Genomic DNA, 20,672 nt, shown 5'->3' on the forward strand with positions numbered 1-20,672 from the left:
TTACTTATAATTTCCTGCAAACGTCCATTTGTGTTTACACTTTCTGGGGAGTAGGTGTGTCAGGGAGAATATTTTTACCCCCCAGCACCTGTACTTTATCCTTCTCTGTTCCAGACTTCTTTCAGAGAAGAGCACTAAGATTTATTTTGACTTAAAGTAGCTCCTAGGGGTGCCTGGGTGGCTCAGTGGGTTAAAGCCTCTGCCTTCAGCTCAGGTCATGATCCCAAGGTTCTGGGATCGAGCCCTGCATCAGGCTCTCTGCTCAGCAACGGGCCTACTTCCTCCTCTCTTTCTCTCTGCCTGCCTCTCTGCCTACTTGTGATCTCTGTCTGTCAAATAAATAAACAAAATCTTTAAAAAAAAAATAAAGTAGCTCCTAAAGACACAGTTTGATATCCAGGTTGTTCCCCAATCCTGAGTTATACCTGTGCTAAACCTAACTTTTCCTCAACCCCAGAGGTGTCAAAAAGAGCACTCCCTAGAAAATCACTGCTTTGTAGTGGCAATTGATAAAAATAACACTCATCTCAACGAGCTTCTTTTAAAGACAAAGAACAAGATCAGAATCTGCCAGTTCTTCCAGTTATCTTATGCTAAGCAAACCATTTTCAGTTAGAAGTATTTCCAAAGTCTGAGTGTTAATTGAAATGGTTATACATCATTGCTTTGATACATGAAGATATTATTATGGTATTACCAGGTGGTAGAAATAGCTAATCACTTTTCATTTGACTTTGAGTGTCTAAAGAGCTTAATTCCCTAATTCAGTTATTACATGATTTGGCTAGTGTGTATTACTCCTGTTGATGAATTTATTATTGAAGTAGAAGGTTTCCATTTTAAACAATGAGTAAACTAATTATACAAAGCCAAGACTGTTGACTTTTTTTTTTTTAAGATTTTATTTATTTATTTGACAGACAGAGATCACAAGTAGGCAGAGAGGCAGGCAGAGAGAGAGGAGGAAGCAGGTTCCCCGCTGAGCAGAGAGCCAGATGCGGGGCTCGATCCCAGGACTCTGGGATCACGACCTGAGCGGAAGGCAGAGGCTTTAACCCAGTGAGCCACCCAGATGCCCCAAGACTGTTGACTTTTGACTTTGACCTAATCCTTTCCTATTTAGTTTCATCTTACTATAAGGTGACACTATTATTAAATGATCTTTATAGCCCTAGAACTTGTAACATCATGAGATAATGAATTTTTTAAAGTATGACCACTTCAAAAGGAATTTTCTGCATTACACTAGTTGATTGAAGTTGTTTATAACTTGATAACTGGATATAAGAGATAATAAAGTATATAAGCTTTATATAATCTTACAAGTCTAAGTTTGAGTCTTGACTCAGCCTCTTACAAGCTTTCTGATTTTGGACAAGTTACTTCTGTGCTCAGTTGCTTGTTAAAAAAAAGAGAGATAATCCACTTCAGAGGATTTTTGTGAAGATAAAATGACAGTAAATTTTAAAGTGAATGAAAAAAAATCCACTGAAAAATAAAAATTTTGTAGTATGATTCTGTTTTGTAAAGATACAGCAAAAACTGTGTAGATGTGGCAAGATACATTTAAGACTTCTTGAGATTTGTTTGGCTCACTCATCAGACTTTTATTTTTGCTGATAGGTTTGGAAAATGAATAGAATTTAGAGATGGATTATGGAAAGGAGAAATTGTTGGAAGGGGCTGGAAGATAAGTTTAGAAGGAAGTTGAGGTAGGGAATTGGGTAAGCCCCGCTGAGTAAATGACTGAATTGGAAGTGATTTTCATTCTTACCCTGCTGTTGGGAAGGCAGCTTGTGGCCTGCAGTTTCTTCCTCTCCCAGAATATGCTGGAAAAGTACATTAATGTGAGTAAGTCCCTTAGGAGAGGATTAGATTTACTGGTATTTTTCCTAAAATGTTTCTCCTGCCTGCTACAGTGTTGGGGACAGCACAGGAATCCTCACTTATTAATGACAGTGAATGTCGGGTTCTTTTTTTCCTTTTTTTTTTTTTTTTAAGATTTATTTATTTTAGAGAGCACGCACAAGCGTGGGGAGGAGCAGAGGGAAAGAGGGAGAGAGAGAGAGAGAAGCAGACTCCCCACTGAATGCAGAGCCTGACGTGGCACTTGATCTCAGGACTCTAAGATCGTGACTGGGCTGAAATCAAGAGTTGGGCACTTAACTGACTGAGCTACCCAGGAGCCCCAAATAACAATGAACATTAGGTTTTTAATGGTAAAATTTAGAATGACTTATTCCTCTTGAATCTTACCTGGATGCAGCAATTCTGTCCTGGACAGAGTAGAATGCATTCAAGTCATTTTGTCCAAATTCTGCTTTGACAGAATGTTGTGAGTCTTTTAGAATTCATAGCTCAGTTAATTCATTTAAACAAACATGGGGAACAAGTCTTTGTTTTGAGAAATGAGACAAATGGTGCAGTTGTCATTTCAAATTTCTACTTTTCACTGTGACATTGTCTGGGTCCCTGTTTTTTAGTAATTTCCTTTTTTCAGGCTACCCATAAGATATCTTAATATTTTAATAAAATATATCTTCCTTGGGTCAAGAGACTGTCAGTTGTTGCAGCTTTATTGTAATAATTTATTACTTAGGGAAAAGTCAACCAAGAAGGCATCTTTGAAACTTATAAAATGGTTTTAGTCAAGGGGCACCTGGGTGGCTCAGTGGGTTAAGCCTCTGCCTTCGGCTCAGGTCATGATCTCAGGGTCCTGGGATCGAGTCCCACATTGGGCTCTCTGCTCAGTGGGGAGCCTGCTTCCTTCTCTCTCTCTCTTTCTTTCTGCCTGCCTCTCTGCCTACTTGTGATCTCTCTCTGTCAAATAAATAAATAAATTCTTAAAAAAAATGGTTTTAGTCAAATTAATTCATAAATGTGGGTCTGGTGAGCCTTAGAGGTTCAAGCCTTGATGTAAAAGCCATACGTGACCATTTATTGAGAAATATTCTTCCCTTTCACTGAATATTTTTTTCTGAGAACCCAGAGCTCAATATATTTCATTTTCTTGTTAACATTCTTATAAATTGTAGAAAACAAGTAGTGGTATCTCTGTTGTACAAATTGGAAAAGAGGTCCAAACTGTTCTTTGGTTTTTGGGCTAAGATTCAAAGCAAAATGATGATGATAAAAAAAAAAAAAAATCCTCCTTACTTTCTTTCTTTTTTTTTTTTTTAAAGATTTTATTTATTTATTTGACAGAAATCACAAGTAGGCAGAGAGGCAGGCAGAGAGAGAGGGGGAAGCAGGCTCCCCGCTGAGCAGTGAGCCTGATGTGGGGCTCGATCCCAGGACCCTGAGATCATGACCCGAGCTGAAGGCAGAGGCTTAACCCACCGAACCACCCAGGCGCCCCCTCCTTACTTTCAAAACAGTCCTTTTTTCCAGATTTCTTTCTTTCTTTCTTCCTTTCTCCCTTACTTTCTGTCTCCCTTTCTTTCTTTTTTTAACCTGTTAATATTCCAGAAAGGAAATTCGATTGAAATAACCAAGATTACTTTTTCTTAGATATATGGTAAAGGAGGTTAACATTGTAAGTACTGCATTTAACTCTGAACTTTTATAAAATTTTTAAAATATTGCTGTGGATGTTACTTGAAAATTTAGGTAATTGGTAAGTAATCTCTTTATATTAATTGGCTATAGAAGAGGAAGCTATGAGTAATTTTTTCTTATTAGCCATCTACTTGATAATGCTCCTGGGAAAGTGTTACTAGATGAAGATTTGTTTTGAGAGCCTTAAAAATTAAGAGTATCACAAAAAGAAAAAGAAATAAAATTATGAATAATTTGGCCTATTTTACTTTGAAAGTAAATTTTTTGTTTGTTACCAGAAAGTCAGCATTCTCAAACTGACTCTAACTAACCCCACATTTTCACCTTTGTTTATTTAATCATCTGCGTAAGATTTGTGCACGTTTTCCTTTCTGTGGATGAACACCTGAACTTATTACTGAAAACATAAGCAACCAAATAAATTAAGTGGTCAAAAGATACAGACTTCCAGTTAGAAAATAAGTCCTGGAGATATAATGTACAGCACGGTGACTATAGTTAATAATACTGTATTGTGGGGGCGCCTGGGTGGCTCAGTGGGTTAAAGCCGCTGCTTTCAGCTCAGGTCATGATCTCAGGGTCCTGGGATCGAGTCCCGCATCGGGCTCTCCGCTCAGCGGGGAGCCTGCTTCCCTCCCTCTCTCTGCCTGCCTCTCTGTCTACTTGTGATCTCACTCTGTCAAATGGATAAATAAAAATCTTTAAAAAAAAAATACTGTATTGTGTATTTGAAAATGTCTAAGAAAATAGATCTTAAAAGCTCTCATCACAAGAAATAAAAAATTTGTAACTATGTGTGGTGATTGCTGTTAACTAGACTTACTTACTATGATCATTTTGCAATATATACATATCAAATCATTATGCTGTACTCCTGAAACTAATATAATGTATGTCAATTATATCTCAGTTTCGTTTTTGCTTTTGTTTTTAAGAAATTGAGATTTTGGCCTTATAGCTCTTTGCTTACTTGAAGTATCTGGATAGCAATTTCTTTTGTTATTTTTCCCTCGGAAAATTCTCGTCTTTAATTCCAAAGTAGGTAGAAATATCTTATTAGATTTATCTACAAACTGTGCAGAAGGGCCAGACCATCTTTTTGGAGCATGGTGACTATTACAGTTGGTAACTTTTCTTATGTTATAGCTTGAAATTGGGAATTGGTAAAGTGTACAACTGTAGATTGTACTTGATATCTTACTTAATATTTAATGGTGGGAAGGCATAAGGTAACCTCTTAAATGGAAGATAAAATTACTCAGTGGATTTTATATTTCTTCTAAATTTCCACTTAAGAGTAAGATCTATTGCTATCAATTTTAAAACTATTAATGTTAATCAACTTTTGTTCAGAAGAAAGAAAACTAACTAGAAATATGTTGAAGGAACCTTAGGAACTACCTTAAATACAAGATACTTTAAAGAAGACACACATTTGAGTGGCATAAGAACCAGAGTCTAGGATAGGATCCTAGGTGCTGGTCTTACACACCCCTTTGGAAAACTGAATGAGATTTTCTTTTTTTTGTTGTTTGTTTTTTTGTTAAAGATTTTATTTATTGGGGCGCCTGGGTGACTCAGTGGGTTAAAGCCTCTGCCTTCGGCTCGGGTCATGATCCCAGGGTCCTGGGATCAAGCCCCGCATCGGGCTCTCTGCTCAGCAGAGAGCCTTCTTCCTTTCCTCTCTCTCTCTGCCTGCCTCTCTGCCTACTTGGGATCTCTGTCTGTCAAATAAATAAATAAAATCTTTAAAAAAATAAAAAAAGATTTTATTTATTTATTTGACAGAGATCCCAAGTAGGCAGAGAGGCAAGCAGAGAAGGGGGGGGAAGAAGGCTCTCTGCTCAGCTGGGAGCCTGCTTCCTCCTCTCTGCCTTCCTCTCTGCCTACTTGTGATCTCTCTGTCAAATAAATAAATAAAATCTTAAAAAAAAAAAAATAACCATCAGAAGAGGGAGCACGTTTGTCCCTGTATAGCTTTCACTTATACTCATTCTAAGTTCTGTCATATCTCCATGTTTAGGGTAGGAGGTATATAAGCAGCCATTTCATTTCACCTACTGATGCAAACAGGTCCTATTACTGAATGAAGAGTTTCCCAATTGGTAGGCCCCAGTCACAAACAGGTTACAAGTCTCCCCGAAATCCTGAATGCTGACTTTCTGGTAACAAACCAAAAATTTACTCCCTGAGCTTTCATTTCATCTCTAATATTGGAAATAATAATACTTAGCTTTGGGGATTTTTTTAAAAAAGATACATAAAGTAATATATGTAAGTATCAAGCAATAGTACCTAGTATGTAAGGGATTCAGTTATTATTATTTATACTTGTTACAATTATATAAATATATCCAACCTATGTACAAAAATGGTTTAGATGGCTTATAAAAAGATACACTTTCATAAGTAGAATATGCCCCCTGCAGTCTTAAATAAAAGCGAAGTGTATTTTGTTTTGTTTTGTTTTTTAAATCTAGTGCACACTGATCTCGCTAACATTTCTGTATTGGCTGATACAGAAACCTAAGTACTGGAGATCCAAAATGAGACACATTCCCTGCCCTCAAAGCTCCTATAATTTTTAGAGATTGAGCTTAAAACTGCTTTGATGAGGGGCGCCTGGATGGCTCAATGGGTTAAAGCCTCTGCCTTCGGCTCAGGTCATGATCCCAGGGTCCTGGGATCGAGCCCCACATTGGGCTCTCTGCTCAGCAGGGACTCTGCTTCCTCCTCTCTCTCTGACTGCTTCTCTGCCTATTTGTGATCTCTGTCTGTCAAATAAATAAATAAAATCTTTAATAAAATCTTTTAAAAAAAAAAAACTGCTTTGATGACAGCTTTAATACAGCGTGTAAGAACACAGACTCTGAAACTATACTCCCTAGATCAGGATTCAGCGTGTAATACTCATCTGACTGTGGGCGAGTTAACCTCTTAGTGCTACATTTTTCTCCTCTAGAAAATGGGGATAATAATATGACTGTCACCTCCCTCCTGTGGTTCCTCTGTGTTCTTCTGTAAGTTAATATTTGTAAAGCATTTAGAATAATGCCTGGCATGTGGTGAGCACTGTGTAAGCATTAAATAAAAAACATAATGAGCTATATCAGGCTGTTGCAGTTTCTAACTATGTTTCAGAGAACATCTTTTGATATTTTACTGAATTTAGGTACTCACTTTCTTGAACTGTTTAGGGTTATATTGATATTGTTTGATTTATACATACTGCACTGTCTGCCTAGGGAAACCCATTTAGCCAGTCTGACTTTACCTCTAATTCCAAATAATATACAGTCTTTTAGAATTTTATATCTAATACAAGTCCACTTGTACTATAACATATTAATAAATATTACTATTTAATTCACATCTTTTTCTGAGTTAATTAGCTACAAGGAGTTTAAAAGTATGTAGTGTCCCCATTTAATCAAAACCAGGAGTTGATTGCCTCTTATGGCTAGATATACTCTATACAGAAATAAGAATTCTTATAAGCAGGGTAATATTAAGTTCCTTTTCACTTACACAGTAGAGTAAGTCCAAGTTTAAATAATATTTCACTTTGTTGACCCTAGTGTTGATATAATATTAATTTTATTACTCATTTGGTTTAAGGCTATTGTAGGTATTAAACTGGGCACTGCTTAAGATTCTCTGTCTCTCTCTGCCCTGCACCCCCCTCTTTTCTCTCTCTCAGAAAAAAAATAATTTTTTTAAGCTTTTATTTATTTATTTGACAGAGAGAGAGATCACAAGTAGGCAAAGAGGCAGGCAGAGAGAGAGAGGGAAGCAGGTTCCCTGCTGACCAGAGAGCCTGATGCGGGGCTCAATCCCAGGACCCTGGGATCATGACCTGAGCCGAAGGCAGAGGCTTAACCCACTGAGCCACCCAGGCGCCCCCCCCCCCAAATTTTTTTTTTTTTTTCATAAAAACTAAAATCCACAAGGAGTAGCAGTAAGAGGTTCTATTTATATAAGTGGCTCTTGATGATAGACATTTTTAAAATTGGTACTTATTTTCCAATTCAGTAAGAGGATCTTAAGGAGGGTGCAGAAATTTGGATTATTTAATTTCTTCTTATGGTAGAAATTGATAGATTGAAACAGGTATTTTCATAATGATTTAGAATGCTAAATAGTGGTAGAGAAACATCCCTAGTGAGATTTGAACCTAGTTTTGACATTTATTTTATTCCTTGGTAGGGTACTATGTTTTGTGTACCATCTGTATAACAACAATAGTAGTGATAAAAGTTACTTCTTAGGCACACACTGGTGCCAGACATTTAATCCTGTAATTCGTCACCTACCCTATGAGAGTGCCCCTGCTATTTCCAGTTGATAAGTCCAGAAACTGAGTCTCACCTCTAGGTCCACAGCCCTTGATTGAAGAATTATAGTTAATCAGCCATTTACTTCCTGGAATTAACTAGTAGCAAATGAAATTTGGCATGTATTACCATGAACAACATATTAGTAAGAAACTCTTTTTAGAGGATTCCTTTTTACCATCAGACTAGTCTTGTGGATAGCTGGGAATTGTATTTTTAAAGGAAAATGTCAGGAAATTTAATTTTCATCACAATCTTTGTTAATTCTGTTAGCTGCTTTCTTTTTTAATTGTTAGAGTTCCTCCTTGAGGTGTGGGTGGTGCTGTTAGTGGTGCAGTTAGTGGATTCTGATATTTGAATCTTTGTTATTTATTGCTCTACCTCAGGGGTCAGCAAACTGTGGCCTATGAGACAAATCTATCCTGCTCCCTGTTTTAGTAAATAAAGTTTCATTGGAACACACCTCACTTATTTGTTTATAGATGGCACAAAGCTGAAAATACTTACTACCTGGCCCTATATTGAAAAGAATAGCTAAAAGAAAAGAAAGAATTGCCGACCCCTACTCTACTTCATTCAACAAAATAATTGAAGCAGTTGGGTGTAATACCTAACCGCAAAGATAAATGAAACTTTCTTTTAAGTTTTTCATGTAATTTACATTCTGTATGAAAAAAGGTGAGGTGAATGTGTTCTGTTTGTTCATGTACATTCCACTGATTTGACAATTTGCTCACTGGTGTACCTAAGACTGATAGTTAGGTATAATATTGCCCAATTAACTGAGTGTGTTTTGGGATTATTTCTTCCTTCCTTTGACAAATATTTTTTCTTTCCATTAAAAGGATAACAAAGAGGATATGAGAGAGATTCAGTTTTAATTTACAGAGAAGTAAAATTTAGTCATATGTGAGTTTTTGTTTACCTTCCCTGCCCAGAAGGAGCCAGGGCTCATCATGTTTCCAATTAGATGGTTATCTGATCCCTTTAAAAGTAGTGTCTGTCCATTCCCTCTGCTGAAGCAAGTAAGTGCAGGTCCCCTTGACACACTCAGGTTTCACAAGCCTTGGGATCTTGAGTCTACTCTTTACTGTAGGTTTCATAATTGATACTGAGAAGCTTTTCCCATATCACACACTATGAATATAATGAAGGTGTTCGAGTAACTTTTGGAGAGATAGCAGAAGAGTACCCTGAGACTAATTATTCAGTGTTAAGTTTTTTGCTCTAATATTGCTTCCAGAAGAGAGATTTTGGTTTGGAAAACATGTTTGTGAAGATTTTTCCTTTTGTTTTTTATTTTCCTGTTTGGTGACTGTGCTAAACAACGGAAATCAAGCATTAACTTGTTCTTGTTACTTGGCAGGAAATACCACCATGATGTGGCGTTTTCTTTTACACTTGGTATCATTTCAGGAGTACGCTAACAACAATCTTTAACTTAATAGTTTGTATTCCTGTTTGGTATTTAAGTAGTAAATTGAGCTAAGTTGAAAATATTTTACATGTATCTGACATACAGTTAGGAAAGTGGGAATAAATGTTATCATAGGCTACACGTGTAGAACAACCTAGTAGTATCCCCAAAAATGTAAGTTAATCTCAATTTATTAAGTTTTAATTAATGAACATACTCCAAAATGCCAATGTTTTCAGTGAAAATACTCTAGGGAATATTCTGTCTTTGCTTGGAGGAAAGGCAGCGTTCTATTCAAAAATACATTCATACACACCATAGATAGAAGAGTAGAGAAATGGAATTTTTAAAAGATAACATAGATCATCAAAATGCTAAATGAGCTATTGAATTTCTTAGTAAAAATTGAGGCATTCTTTCCTACTTTGGTTTCTATTAGCAGCAGAGATATTTCTAAAAGGCTTTTAGAATTCAGATGTTTATATTCAAGAAAAAAGTTCTGTTCAACTATAATAGCATAATGCTTTTCATAAACATTCATGTTAATGATTCTTAAATCTAAAGTACATGAGTGGTAGTTGGAACATCTAGTGATAGAAGGAATATGAATGCTGCTTGTTTGTTTTTCTGAGTGTGTCTCTTTGTTTTTATTTTTGCTTTGGGTAGATTATGCACACTTTGAGGTTGCTTTCTCACTGTACAATTGAGTAATAATTTCTTCTTTGTGAATTCTGTAATAGATTAAATAAGGTAATGTTTGTAAAGTACCAGATACGTTGCTTGGCATTTAACTACGTTAGTCACCACTATATCATTATGGTTACTTAATGTAATCATTTAGAACAGTTGTTCTGTGAGTAGTTTTGCTCCTTTCACTTAGTGTTTCCTGTACCTGAGTGGTAGTTAACCTCTCATAGTAGTGGAGAGGGTATGGGGTTAGAGGTATATGTGTGTGTTGATGATAAAACTGATGTCATTGAAATTAGAGAAATGAAAATAAACTTTTGGGGGTGTTTTGATGCAGACAGCTTTACTAAACCGCCTGGAGCGAATTTTCGAAGCATGTTTTCCTTCAATATTTATCCCTGGTACTGAAGAGGAAGTTACTTCCCTGAAGCACTTGCTGGAAACAAGCACCTTCCCAATAAAAACAAGAGAGGCCTTAGCTGAAAGTGGGTAAGTAGTAGACAGTTTTTAGACAGCATGTCTATTTGTTAGTTTCAACTGTTTTAACTTAGAAGATTGTCTTAAAGCTGAAATGTTCTTGTAACATTGTGAATTTTTAAAAATCAGATTGTGCTATTAAAATTTTAAAAACTCCCTGCTCCATTTTTAATGCTTTTTAAAATATTTCTAGATCAATATTCTCATCAATTTTATATATTATCTTTTGACTTCTGATATGACAGATGAGAATTTAGACTCTATATCTGCTCCCTTCATGGTCCCTATATATTTTTTTTATTTTTTATTTTTTAAATTCAGTTAGCCAATACATAGTACGTCATTATATTTATATCATAGTTTTTCATTCGGCTGGTATTTGGTATTTTCATTATTATAATCGTGTAAATAGTGTTCATTGTCCACTATTAGAGCTTCTTCCTGGATATATAATCGCCTCTTTTTCATTTACTAAGTCTTTTCCTACCTTCCAGCAGCCTGTTAATACTTGTGATCAAACCTGTCAGGCTAGCCATTCTATTTTTTTTTCCTGAGTCCTCCGTCCTCCTATTCCAATCTGGAATGGATTCAGTCTAGGCTTCTTAAACACATGTTGTCTTGGGACTTCCCTTCACTCATAGTCCATTTTGGTGGAACACATCCTCTAATAGCCTCCTGAGAAATGAAGTATAGGGGTGGTAAAATTTTACTTTATTCTGCCCTCACATTAAATTTATAATTTAGGATTTTTTGTTGTTGGTATTCTGAAAATTCACAACGAAGTGTCTTGATGAGACTTTTCATTCATTGGACTGAGCACAGGTGTACAATCTTTCAGTGTGGAGACTTCTGTTCTTCAGTACTGGGCAGTTCTCTTGTATTGACAATAACCTTCCCTCCATTGTTTTCTTTCTGGAACTCCTATTATTAGATGTTAGAGGGTCTAGATTGATTTTCTAATTTTAATTTCAGAATTATTCTTATTCCTGTACTCTTGCATTTCATTACTCTCCACCTCTGGACGCATTCTCTCCCTCTGTGCAAGTCTCTCTTTCATCTCTTTTTGTAACCTCAGTGCTTGTGGTTCAGGGTTTTAAGTACCTCTTAATTTCTTTAAAGATGAAGATTATGATCTGCTTCTTGGTGTTTTGGAGGGTGATTTCTGAGAAGAAAAGGGGACAAAAAGGTTTATGCTTTACCATCTTAAGACCATTTAGATGTGTTATTTAAAAATATGCTAGTTGTCCAAATAGACCCAGGAATCTCTCCAGGAGATTCATTTTTGGGATATAACACAACTCTGCAACGAAACACCATAAAATACAGGAAGATACTTTTGCCTTAACTAACAATAGGAGCTGAACAGTAAAAACAACTTACTTAGACTGTAGGGTTGTGGCCAAATAAATGATACATTCTGTCTAGTAGAACACTACACCGCTATTGACAAAGCTATACATGTAGATGAAGAAATGCTTAAAATCTGAAAAAGATTACAAAATTCTCTATATATTATAATTGCAGCTGTGTTTGTGGGTCAAGATTCAAAGAGAAAAAAAGCACAAATATTAAATGGCTCTAGTAATTTGGTGGAAGGTTGAGTGATTTCTTCTTTTAAATGTTTTTGTTTTACAGTTAAAAAAAAGGCTAAATCTTGGTTGTTTACTGGCATATTGTTCCAAATGAGTTTAACTTAGCTACTTTAATGACTAAGTGGTGGTCGTTGATTTTATTCAAATAGTAGTTGTATACTCATGTTAAATGCAAGATTGATTGGAATGTGTAACATTTCACCATCACATTAAAACTAGAATCCATGATGAATTCATGGTGGCTTTGTCATGACCTTTGCAGGGAACTGCTGGATGTGTGGACCGAGCTCCAGGATATCCATGATGCACATGGCTTGAGATATCAGTGGGGCGGCTCCCATAGCAACAAGAAGCTTTTGTGCTCCTTGGGAATAGATACTCGAAACATTGTGAGTTTTGTTAATACCTTGGGAAATCCTTTAGTGGGCCTATGAGTGTTTTTAAATTCTGTTACAACTTCTGATCAAGTTGTGATAAGTAGTTGCTCAGAAAAATTAATTATTAGTTGTCTTAAATGCTCATGTTTTTTGAATATGCCAACCTCTAAACATAAGTCTAAATTTTTCTCCAGTTAGTATTTCTTATTTTAAGAAAAGGTTGTTTTAGTGTTTTTCTGTTATTTATAAAATGAAGGGATTGGACTAAGAGATCAAAAATATAATCCCATATGGGCAATTTAATAATTTGTTGTATTTATTTTTCACAGTGTATATAATAAAGCATTCCAAGCATATTTTAACTGTTTCATTGTATGCCATAGCATTCTCTAACTATGTGTTCTTTTTCTCTAACACATGTATGTAGCTCTTCACGGGTAATAAGAAGCAGCCTGTTATAGTGCCCATGTATGCAGCAGGATTGGTAAGTACAAAAAATGTCTCTGCAAATTTATCATTGCTACATTCTGTAAAATTATCTTACATGGCATGACATGGAAAGTGTATTTTAAGGGGCACTTGGTGTGAGAACATTAAATGATGAACTATTAATTTCCTTTTTGATGTCATAAATCCCTTCAAGTCTTGATTTAAGGACATTTTTCCATATTCTATTAATTAAAGATACTGTTTTGTTTTAGTTTGAAGATTATTTTTATCCAAGTAATAATGGTGCTCATAACTGTAAATGTACCTTTGGAGGTCTTGCTCTTTCTTCCTTTTTTTTTTTTTCTTTCTAAATTTGCTTTTAAAAAGTGGAAGCTGAAGTACCTGAGGGCTTAGATATCGTGTGTTTTAATCCAGTTGTGATAAATTTTAAATGATGCATTAGTGAAGCTATGGATGTATATGAAAGCTTGGGAATACCATATGATAGTAATTGAAAATGAGCCAGGACCCATAATTGGTTCTTAGTTTTGCGCTTAATTTTTTAAATGTGTTCAGTTTTGCTTTTTCAGGTAGGCCAGGTAGTCCAGGATAACTGAGGAATTTTCTTTCTGTACCTTATCAAGACTCACATTTTAGATGTGTTTGTGTTGTTGGCATGTCTTTGAGTTATTGGTGAAAAAAATGTTCTATTAAGCAAGATATTTTTATACATTTTTTTACCAATAACTTGAAAATAAGGTAAAAATACAGTGTTTAAGAAAAAATAACTAATTTGGTATGGGATTTAAATTATACAACCCTTTATGTGCATGCAAAAATGAATTTGCTGTGAAACTTGACCTTCTTTAATGTACAGACTTTTCCCCTGAATAAGTTCTAATTATTGATAATGAATTGGAATGTTTTACTTTGTTTCCATTTTTATAGTTTTCTTTTATGGAATTAGACAAAAACTTTTTTTTTTTTAAGATCTTATTTATTTGACAAAGAGATAGAGACCACAAGTAGGCAGCGGTAGGCAGAGGGAGAGGGAAAACAGGCTCTCCACTGAGCAGAGAGCCTGATGTGGGGCTCCATCCCAGGACCCTTGGATCGTGACCTGAGCCAAAGGCAGAGGCTCAACCGACAGAGCCACCCTGGCGCCCAAGACAAAAACTTTTCTGTGCTTCAGCCTTTTAATCAGTTTCTGCTCCTTTATAAATATAAATGTTACTTATCTGATATTTTCAAAATACCATAATTATCCTTATACTTACTTCTGTTGTGGTAAATATAATGGAGAACATTCTTCAACTTTTTGGTTATTTGTATCTTTTTTTTCCTCAAGGAGTAGCATTCTAGAGATTGTTGGTGTTACTGTCACTTCTGAGTAGAAACTATGAATTCAGTTTGTACGAGTTTTCATTCAGCACATTGGGAGCAGTAACCTACTTAATCCTTATGTGTAGGCTCAGCACATTAGCCAGTCCTTTGAATTTTGTGAGGAGTTAGAGACTAATATTTTTGCTTTATTTTCCTACTTTAATTACAATCTTTATTAGTGATAATTTTACCATTTTTATAAGCTTTTAATACCAAAGTTGATTTAGTAAATACACCTTTCCTGTTCCATCTTTATGATAACTTACATTTAGAAACTTATTCTTTTTCATATCTGGTTTCAAATTGTAATTGTAACGGAATTTTTTCCATGGTGCTTCACACAGATGAAGTGTTCAGTGTCTTTTGGTCTCATCTGGAGGAATAAGACCTGAAATGATGGTTTAAGTCACTCCTTCTCAGACCTTAATATGCATCATAATTGCTTGGAAGACGTGTTAAAACAGAATGCTGGGCACCACCCCGCCCAAGTTTCTTACTCAGTAGGGGTGAGGCTGCACAACTGACAAGTTCCGAGGTGATACAAAAACTACTGATTGGGGACCACTTTGAGACCCACTGATAATAAGAGATAGTTCATGTTAGAAAAGTCAGCTAAGGCTGGGAATTGCATTGTCTCTTTATATAAGGATGCACTAGATAGAAAGCCTGTATGATGTATAAGCTCTTGAGTTAGACCGTGAATTTATTTTCGTTCAGGCTGCTGGAGTAAAGCCTTTCACAAATGCCATTGTTAAGAATTGAATCTGTAAGTTGCTTTAGTTAGCATTTGCCCTATTTTTTGAGAAGAAGGGGGATTGTTCTGAAAACTTGTCCTTAGAAATTTACAGATTTTGACCTTACTGTCGTAGCTGCTTTGCTATTTTTCTCCCAGTAAAGGAAGACTTTTGTGTAGTTTGGTTGATAAATATTCAAGAGTTTATCGAGTATTATTTTTTAAGATTTTATTTATTTGACAGAGATTACAAGTAGGCAGAGTGGCAGGCAGAGGGAGAAGCAGGCTCCCCGCTGAGCAGAGAGCCCAATGTGGGGCTTGATCTCAGGGCCCTGGGATCATGACCTGAGCCAAAGGCAGACGCTTAACCGACTGAGCCACCCAAATGCTCCTTGAGTATTATTTTAAAATGTATTAAAGCTTAGCTTTTTTTCAGGCCATTAACTGATGATTACCCATTATTATTAGTGTTTGGGAAAGTATTGATACAGAATGTTGGGGTGTTTTTTTTTTCCTTCTTTATTTCTACCTCCACCTTCCTGATTGCCTTCCTTTCTTACTCAGAGAGTGTGTTAGATTTGTAACACATCTATAGGAACATGTAACATGTTTTCCCCTCTGAAATGGCTGTGTCTCTGCTTTGCTAATCCCAGAAACTTAAGTATTAAGGCTCTCATCTTTTAATGTAGATAGGATCAAATACTAAATTTACACTGAAGCATGTAGACATCATCACATTAGATGGCATGTTTTAGAATTCTCGCTTCTCCAAGCACCATCATGGTATAAAGGGTACAAAGGGTGTCCTCTTCTGCAGTTTCAGTGTCTGAAACATCATAATAGTGTTGGAGTCTTAGGGCCTTGATATAATCTGTGGTGCTTGCCCTCCCCTCCCCCCTGCCCCCTGCCATCCCAAATTGCTTATGCTTTTGTGTAGCAGAGATAACTAGATACTTTAAGACCAAACAAATACAGTTTGGATTCCAAAAGTACTATTGTAAAACATTTTCCATTACAGTACTAGAAGATCATCTCTAAACAAAATTTAAGAATAGTTCTTTTTGTCTTTAGTACTTTCCAAATGACTTGGTTTTTTACTTTCTGCTAGACTGACTTTCTCATAAAGTTTGAGTTGATTTCTCTCCGTCTTCCACTAATGGCTAATATGCCTTTTTCAGGGTATGTTAGAGCCCACCAAGGAACCACTGAAACCACTCTCTGCTGCAGAAAAAATTGCTTCCATTGGTCAGACAAACACCATGTCACCAGAAATGAATACATGTACATCTGACCAATTCCAGGTAAAAATATCTGTACGTGTATTGATACATTTATGCATGTATACACACATATGTCCAGAAAGACACAGTGTTTCCCATAATATATAACTTTTAGTTTAAGACATTTTAAAAATTGATTTAGAGATGGACATGATTTTGATTACTTATTAACATCCCTTGCAATACAATAAACAAGCTATCTTTAATTTTCAAAAAAGGCACAATTTGAGAACTGGCTGGTTTTGGGTAAGTTCTTTAAACCTTTCTAGGCCCTAATTTCCTTACCTGTAAAATGAAGAGTTTGAAGCAGGCGTCTCTAAAAATCCCTTACAGCCTGAACACTGTATGATCATAATTACTGACACACCAATCTGGTAAGTACTGATTTTCAAAATAATTGGGAAACACTGCATTTACACCAGCTCTTCAAATCTGCTAATGTGTGTTTTTCTGGAAGCCTGGAAATTTTGTAAAGTAATAAAATTAGGTGTGTTTATTACATCAAAAACTGTTGTTTTGAGAGTTTGAATAAAAATATTACTTAAGGTAAAAATGATGTGGCCTTTACAAAACATTATTTGAATTAAGAAAAAAAGCTGTCTTACCTTTCTTATCTTTTACCACCTTGGCACCATTAAGCACAATTTTTTTTTCAGTCTAATATGTTTATTATCAAAGCCATCCCCCTCACTTTTTTATCTGGGAAAAAAATTGCTTACTCTTCCCACATCAAATTAGAAAACTGACTCAGTTTCTTAGAAGATTAATATTTTATATTAATACTTATATTAATATTAATCACTAATATTTATATTAATTTTTATTGATTAATAATAAAGGTTAAAATATGAATATTTTAACGTGAACATTGCCATGCTTGTCACTCCTTACCTTCAATATCATCTTCAGTTTTATCTAACACAAAAATGTGTATTTGGACAGCCGTTCCCAAAATGTGTGTTCCATTGAACGCTAATCCCCAGAGATGCTCCACTAAAGGAGGGTTCCAAGGGGAAGTAAGTTTGGAAAATTTTTCATATCATATCCTTTAACTACCCTTGGAAATTCTCAGCACACAATTAAGGACTCTGGAGAATCCTGCAGTGAATAACCCTATTTAATTTTATTTTATTTTTTTTTTTTTTAAAGATTTTATTTATTTATTTGACAGACAGATCACAAATAGGCAGAGAGGCAGGCAGAGAGAGAAGGGAGGAAGCAGGCTCCCTGCTGAGCAGAGAGCCCGACGCGGGGCTCGATCCCAGGACTCTGGGATCATGACCCGAGCCGAAGGCAGCGGCCTTAACCCACTGAGCCACCCAGGCGCCCCAACCCTATTTAATTTTAATTATTTCTTAAATTTACTTGGCCACAGGACCCGTCTCTGCAGGGACCAGAGGAAAAGAGTCATGACACCCATAGAACTAGTATTTTAAAGAATATGCTTTAGAAAATAATGATACAAAGCAAAGTCCTACCCTTTCATATGTGTTTCAAGGAACATCTAATATTACTGCTGTGCACCACTGTGGTTTATACCTGAGCATAGCTTAAACATCCCTTTGAAGTCGATCTATTATTAGCCCTGAAACAGTGGGCAAGGAGGCCTGAGGCATAAAATGCCTGGCCTTGTTGATGGTTGGGCAACAGGCAAGGAGGTTTGGGCACATTTGTCTCAGCAGGTAGACTCTGTCCTTAGTTATCTTTCTTTAATTGCCCATATATTATTCTCTGGCTATCAGCTTCCCTCCCAGGCTGCCCTGCATAAGCAGATTCCAGAATTACTTATCCCACAGCACCTTCCCACTTCGGCCTTAAGCAAGGTTTTTCTTCCAGCAGTGCTGGGTGTTAGGATAATAATTTGAACTACCTAGTTCAAACTGCCTGCTATGTTTACTGAAAACGAAGCCGTTCTTTATTTGAGGCCACTTGTTGCTAGTTTTGCTTGCCTTCGCCACCTCCTCCTCCTCTTCTCCCCCATCCAAGCACTTCTCTGTGTTACAGCCCCATAAACTTGCTTATTTTATCAGAGTTAGCTCTCACCTGTCATTTTTGCCCCTAGCTGGCTTAATGAATCTCATATATTTCATTCTAGTCACACCTCATATCTATTACCTTTCTTACAGAATTTAATTATAAATGACTAGAAGTCTAGATGATTTAATTTAAAAAGTGTATTAATTTAATGGAACTTCTAATGGAAATTAATGTGTATTAATTTAATGGAGGTCAGTCATAGCTCCATGGTAGGTGTTTAGCTGCTGCTATCTTTTTACATGTACACACCCACCTCTACATTTGTAATCAAAGGACTGTTGTCCCCCTATTCATAGGCAAGTATAGAAGTTTTCAGCAGCATTTAAGCATATCTTACTTTTTTGCTGGAAGATGGAACTTTGGTCTCTTGCTAATTATATAAAAAAAAACCCTCTTAATCACATCCTTTTATTCAGTTTAGTGAACACATCTCTCTTGTTAATCCAGTACTTAGGTATAATTTTTAAAAAGTTTATTCTGTACTTTTTTGTGGTAGTTTGTGATCCTCATTAGCTTTCACTTTTAGGCTTTTTTGGGAGCCAATGAAAATATTATTTCCCAGTGGAAGTTGTTGTTCAAACTTAGTTCTGAATCAGCTTGAGCTTCTCTCAGTCTTCATTCTAACATACACACAATTAAACTGAACATTTCAGTATTTATGCCTCACCTTCAGTATTTATGCCTCACCTTCTTCACTAAATTACATGATCTTTGCTTGGCTCCTTACCCCTGAGTCAAGTTAAATTATTTTTAAAACATCTCAAATGAATTGTAAGATTCTCTTTATATAAAGCAGTATTTCTTACCACTATTCTTTGGCAGACAGTGTATATATTATTTTTACATTTTGGCCATGCAGTAATACTCTTACGTCTTCCCACTAGTCATAATATCTAGAGGAAATGGCCATAGACTTTAGTGCTGAAGTTCAGCGAAATGTATCAGGAAAGATCTGGTTTCTTTTGTTGTTTTGTTTTGTTTTGTCAACCATACACCAAACCTTGCTTTTACGTTTTTATATTGGCACCACTAACAGTGACTTTCAAACTTAGCATCATTGTTTAATTCTCATTATGGCTGCCTGTTTTCTAATCTGTCTGTTCTGTCTCAGTTTTGGTACCCACTGGATTTTTATTATTTCTTCCAAATTAGTTTATACTCATTATCCTAATAACTAGTACATCTCATGTTTAGGAGCTGGATGACTTACTAACCACTGCTCCTGGTGTTTTTTCCAGGATACTTTCACCTGAAAAGAGAGCTTATGGGCAAAAAGCAGTAGTGATACTTCTGTTGTTTTGTTTTTCAGAAATCTTTATTCACTGAATTTCAGGGTCACATCACTCATAGTGCCATTATTGACCTCCCGGGTAAGATCAGTGTGCTAACCACACTCCAGCCACTGCTGAGTAGTCAGCTCTCTGGCTAGCAGTTACCCAGCTAGTCACTACTTAGCAAATTTCCTCTTAGACCATTTGATGTGGCTCTTTCATTTGTGAATCAGAATTTTAAAGTTAGAAGAAAGAAAAAAAAGATTATGTGGCACTGTGCTCTTTTTTACATTAAGAGAACATATTTGGAAAGGCTAAATGGTACACCTAAAATCATTAATCAGTAGTACAGCTAGGAGTAGAACCCAAATCTGTGATCTCAAGTCCCCATGGGGGGGAGGGGGGATGGGGCCTGCTTTTTTTTTTTTAATAAGCATCTTTGTCTTTATTCACAAATGATATGATCATCTACACAGAAAATTCCAATGAATTTACAAAAAAAAACGACAGTAATGCCAGTTAGTGAATTTAGCGAAATTTCAGGGTCTCAGATCAATATTAAAAAATGAACCTATATTTCTATATATATTAAAAACAAGGATTGGAAATTGAAATAAAAAGCATGTTATTTACCAAAGCAACAAAACCATGAAATACTTAGGAATAAATCAAAATGTACTTAATTTTTCTCATTTCATTCTTTTTTATTTCAAGTTTTTATTTAAACTCCAATTAGTTAACATAAAGTGTTTTTGCTCTTTTTTATTAAGACCTTTTCTTCCTTTAGTGCTTTTAGTTACTGTAGTAATCATTCATACCACATTGCTTGAAGTTGTTTTAAAGATTTTATTTATTTATTTGAGAGAGAGAGACAGAGTGAGAGAGCATGAGAGGGGAGGTCAGAGAGAGAAGCAGACTCCCCATTGAGCTGGGAGCCTGATGTGGGCCTCCATCCCAGGATTCCGGGATCATGACCTGAACCCGAAGGCATCACTTAACCAACTGAGCCACCCAGGCACCCTGAAGTTGTTTTATTTTATTTTATTTTTTTTTAAGGATTTTATTTATCAGACAGAGATCACAAGTAGGCAGAGAGG

At 35.9% G+C, this 20,672-nt stretch overlaps 1 protein-coding gene across 5 annotated transcripts in view; it reads left to right on the top strand.

The window, feature by feature from the left end:
* AFTPH (aftiphilin) overlaps window positions 1-20,672 on the top strand; it is a 66,353-nt gene that overhangs the window by 29,909 nt on the left and 15,772 nt on the right. For all 5 annotated transcript variants that reach the window (XR_013967382.1, XR_013967383.1, XM_080813021.1 and 2 more), the window contains 4 exons: window positions 10,334-10,485; window positions 12,328-12,454; window positions 12,870-12,926; window positions 16,166-16,288. Coding sequence is in view for 3 of the 5 variants with exons in the window: in XM_080813021.1 (XP_080669147.1) it covers window positions 10,334-10,485; window positions 12,328-12,454; window positions 12,870-12,926; window positions 16,166-16,288 (459 nt within the window). In the remaining 2 variants the exon portion in view is untranslated. The remainder of the gene's footprint in view (window positions 1-10,333; window positions 10,486-12,327; window positions 12,455-12,869; window positions 12,927-16,165; window positions 16,289-20,672) is intronic.

Source organism: Martes martes, assembly GCF_963455335.1.
Source record: "Martes martes genome assembly, chromosome: 9".
Lineage (NCBI taxonomy): Eukaryota > Metazoa > Chordata > Mammalia > Carnivora > Mustelidae > Martes > Martes martes.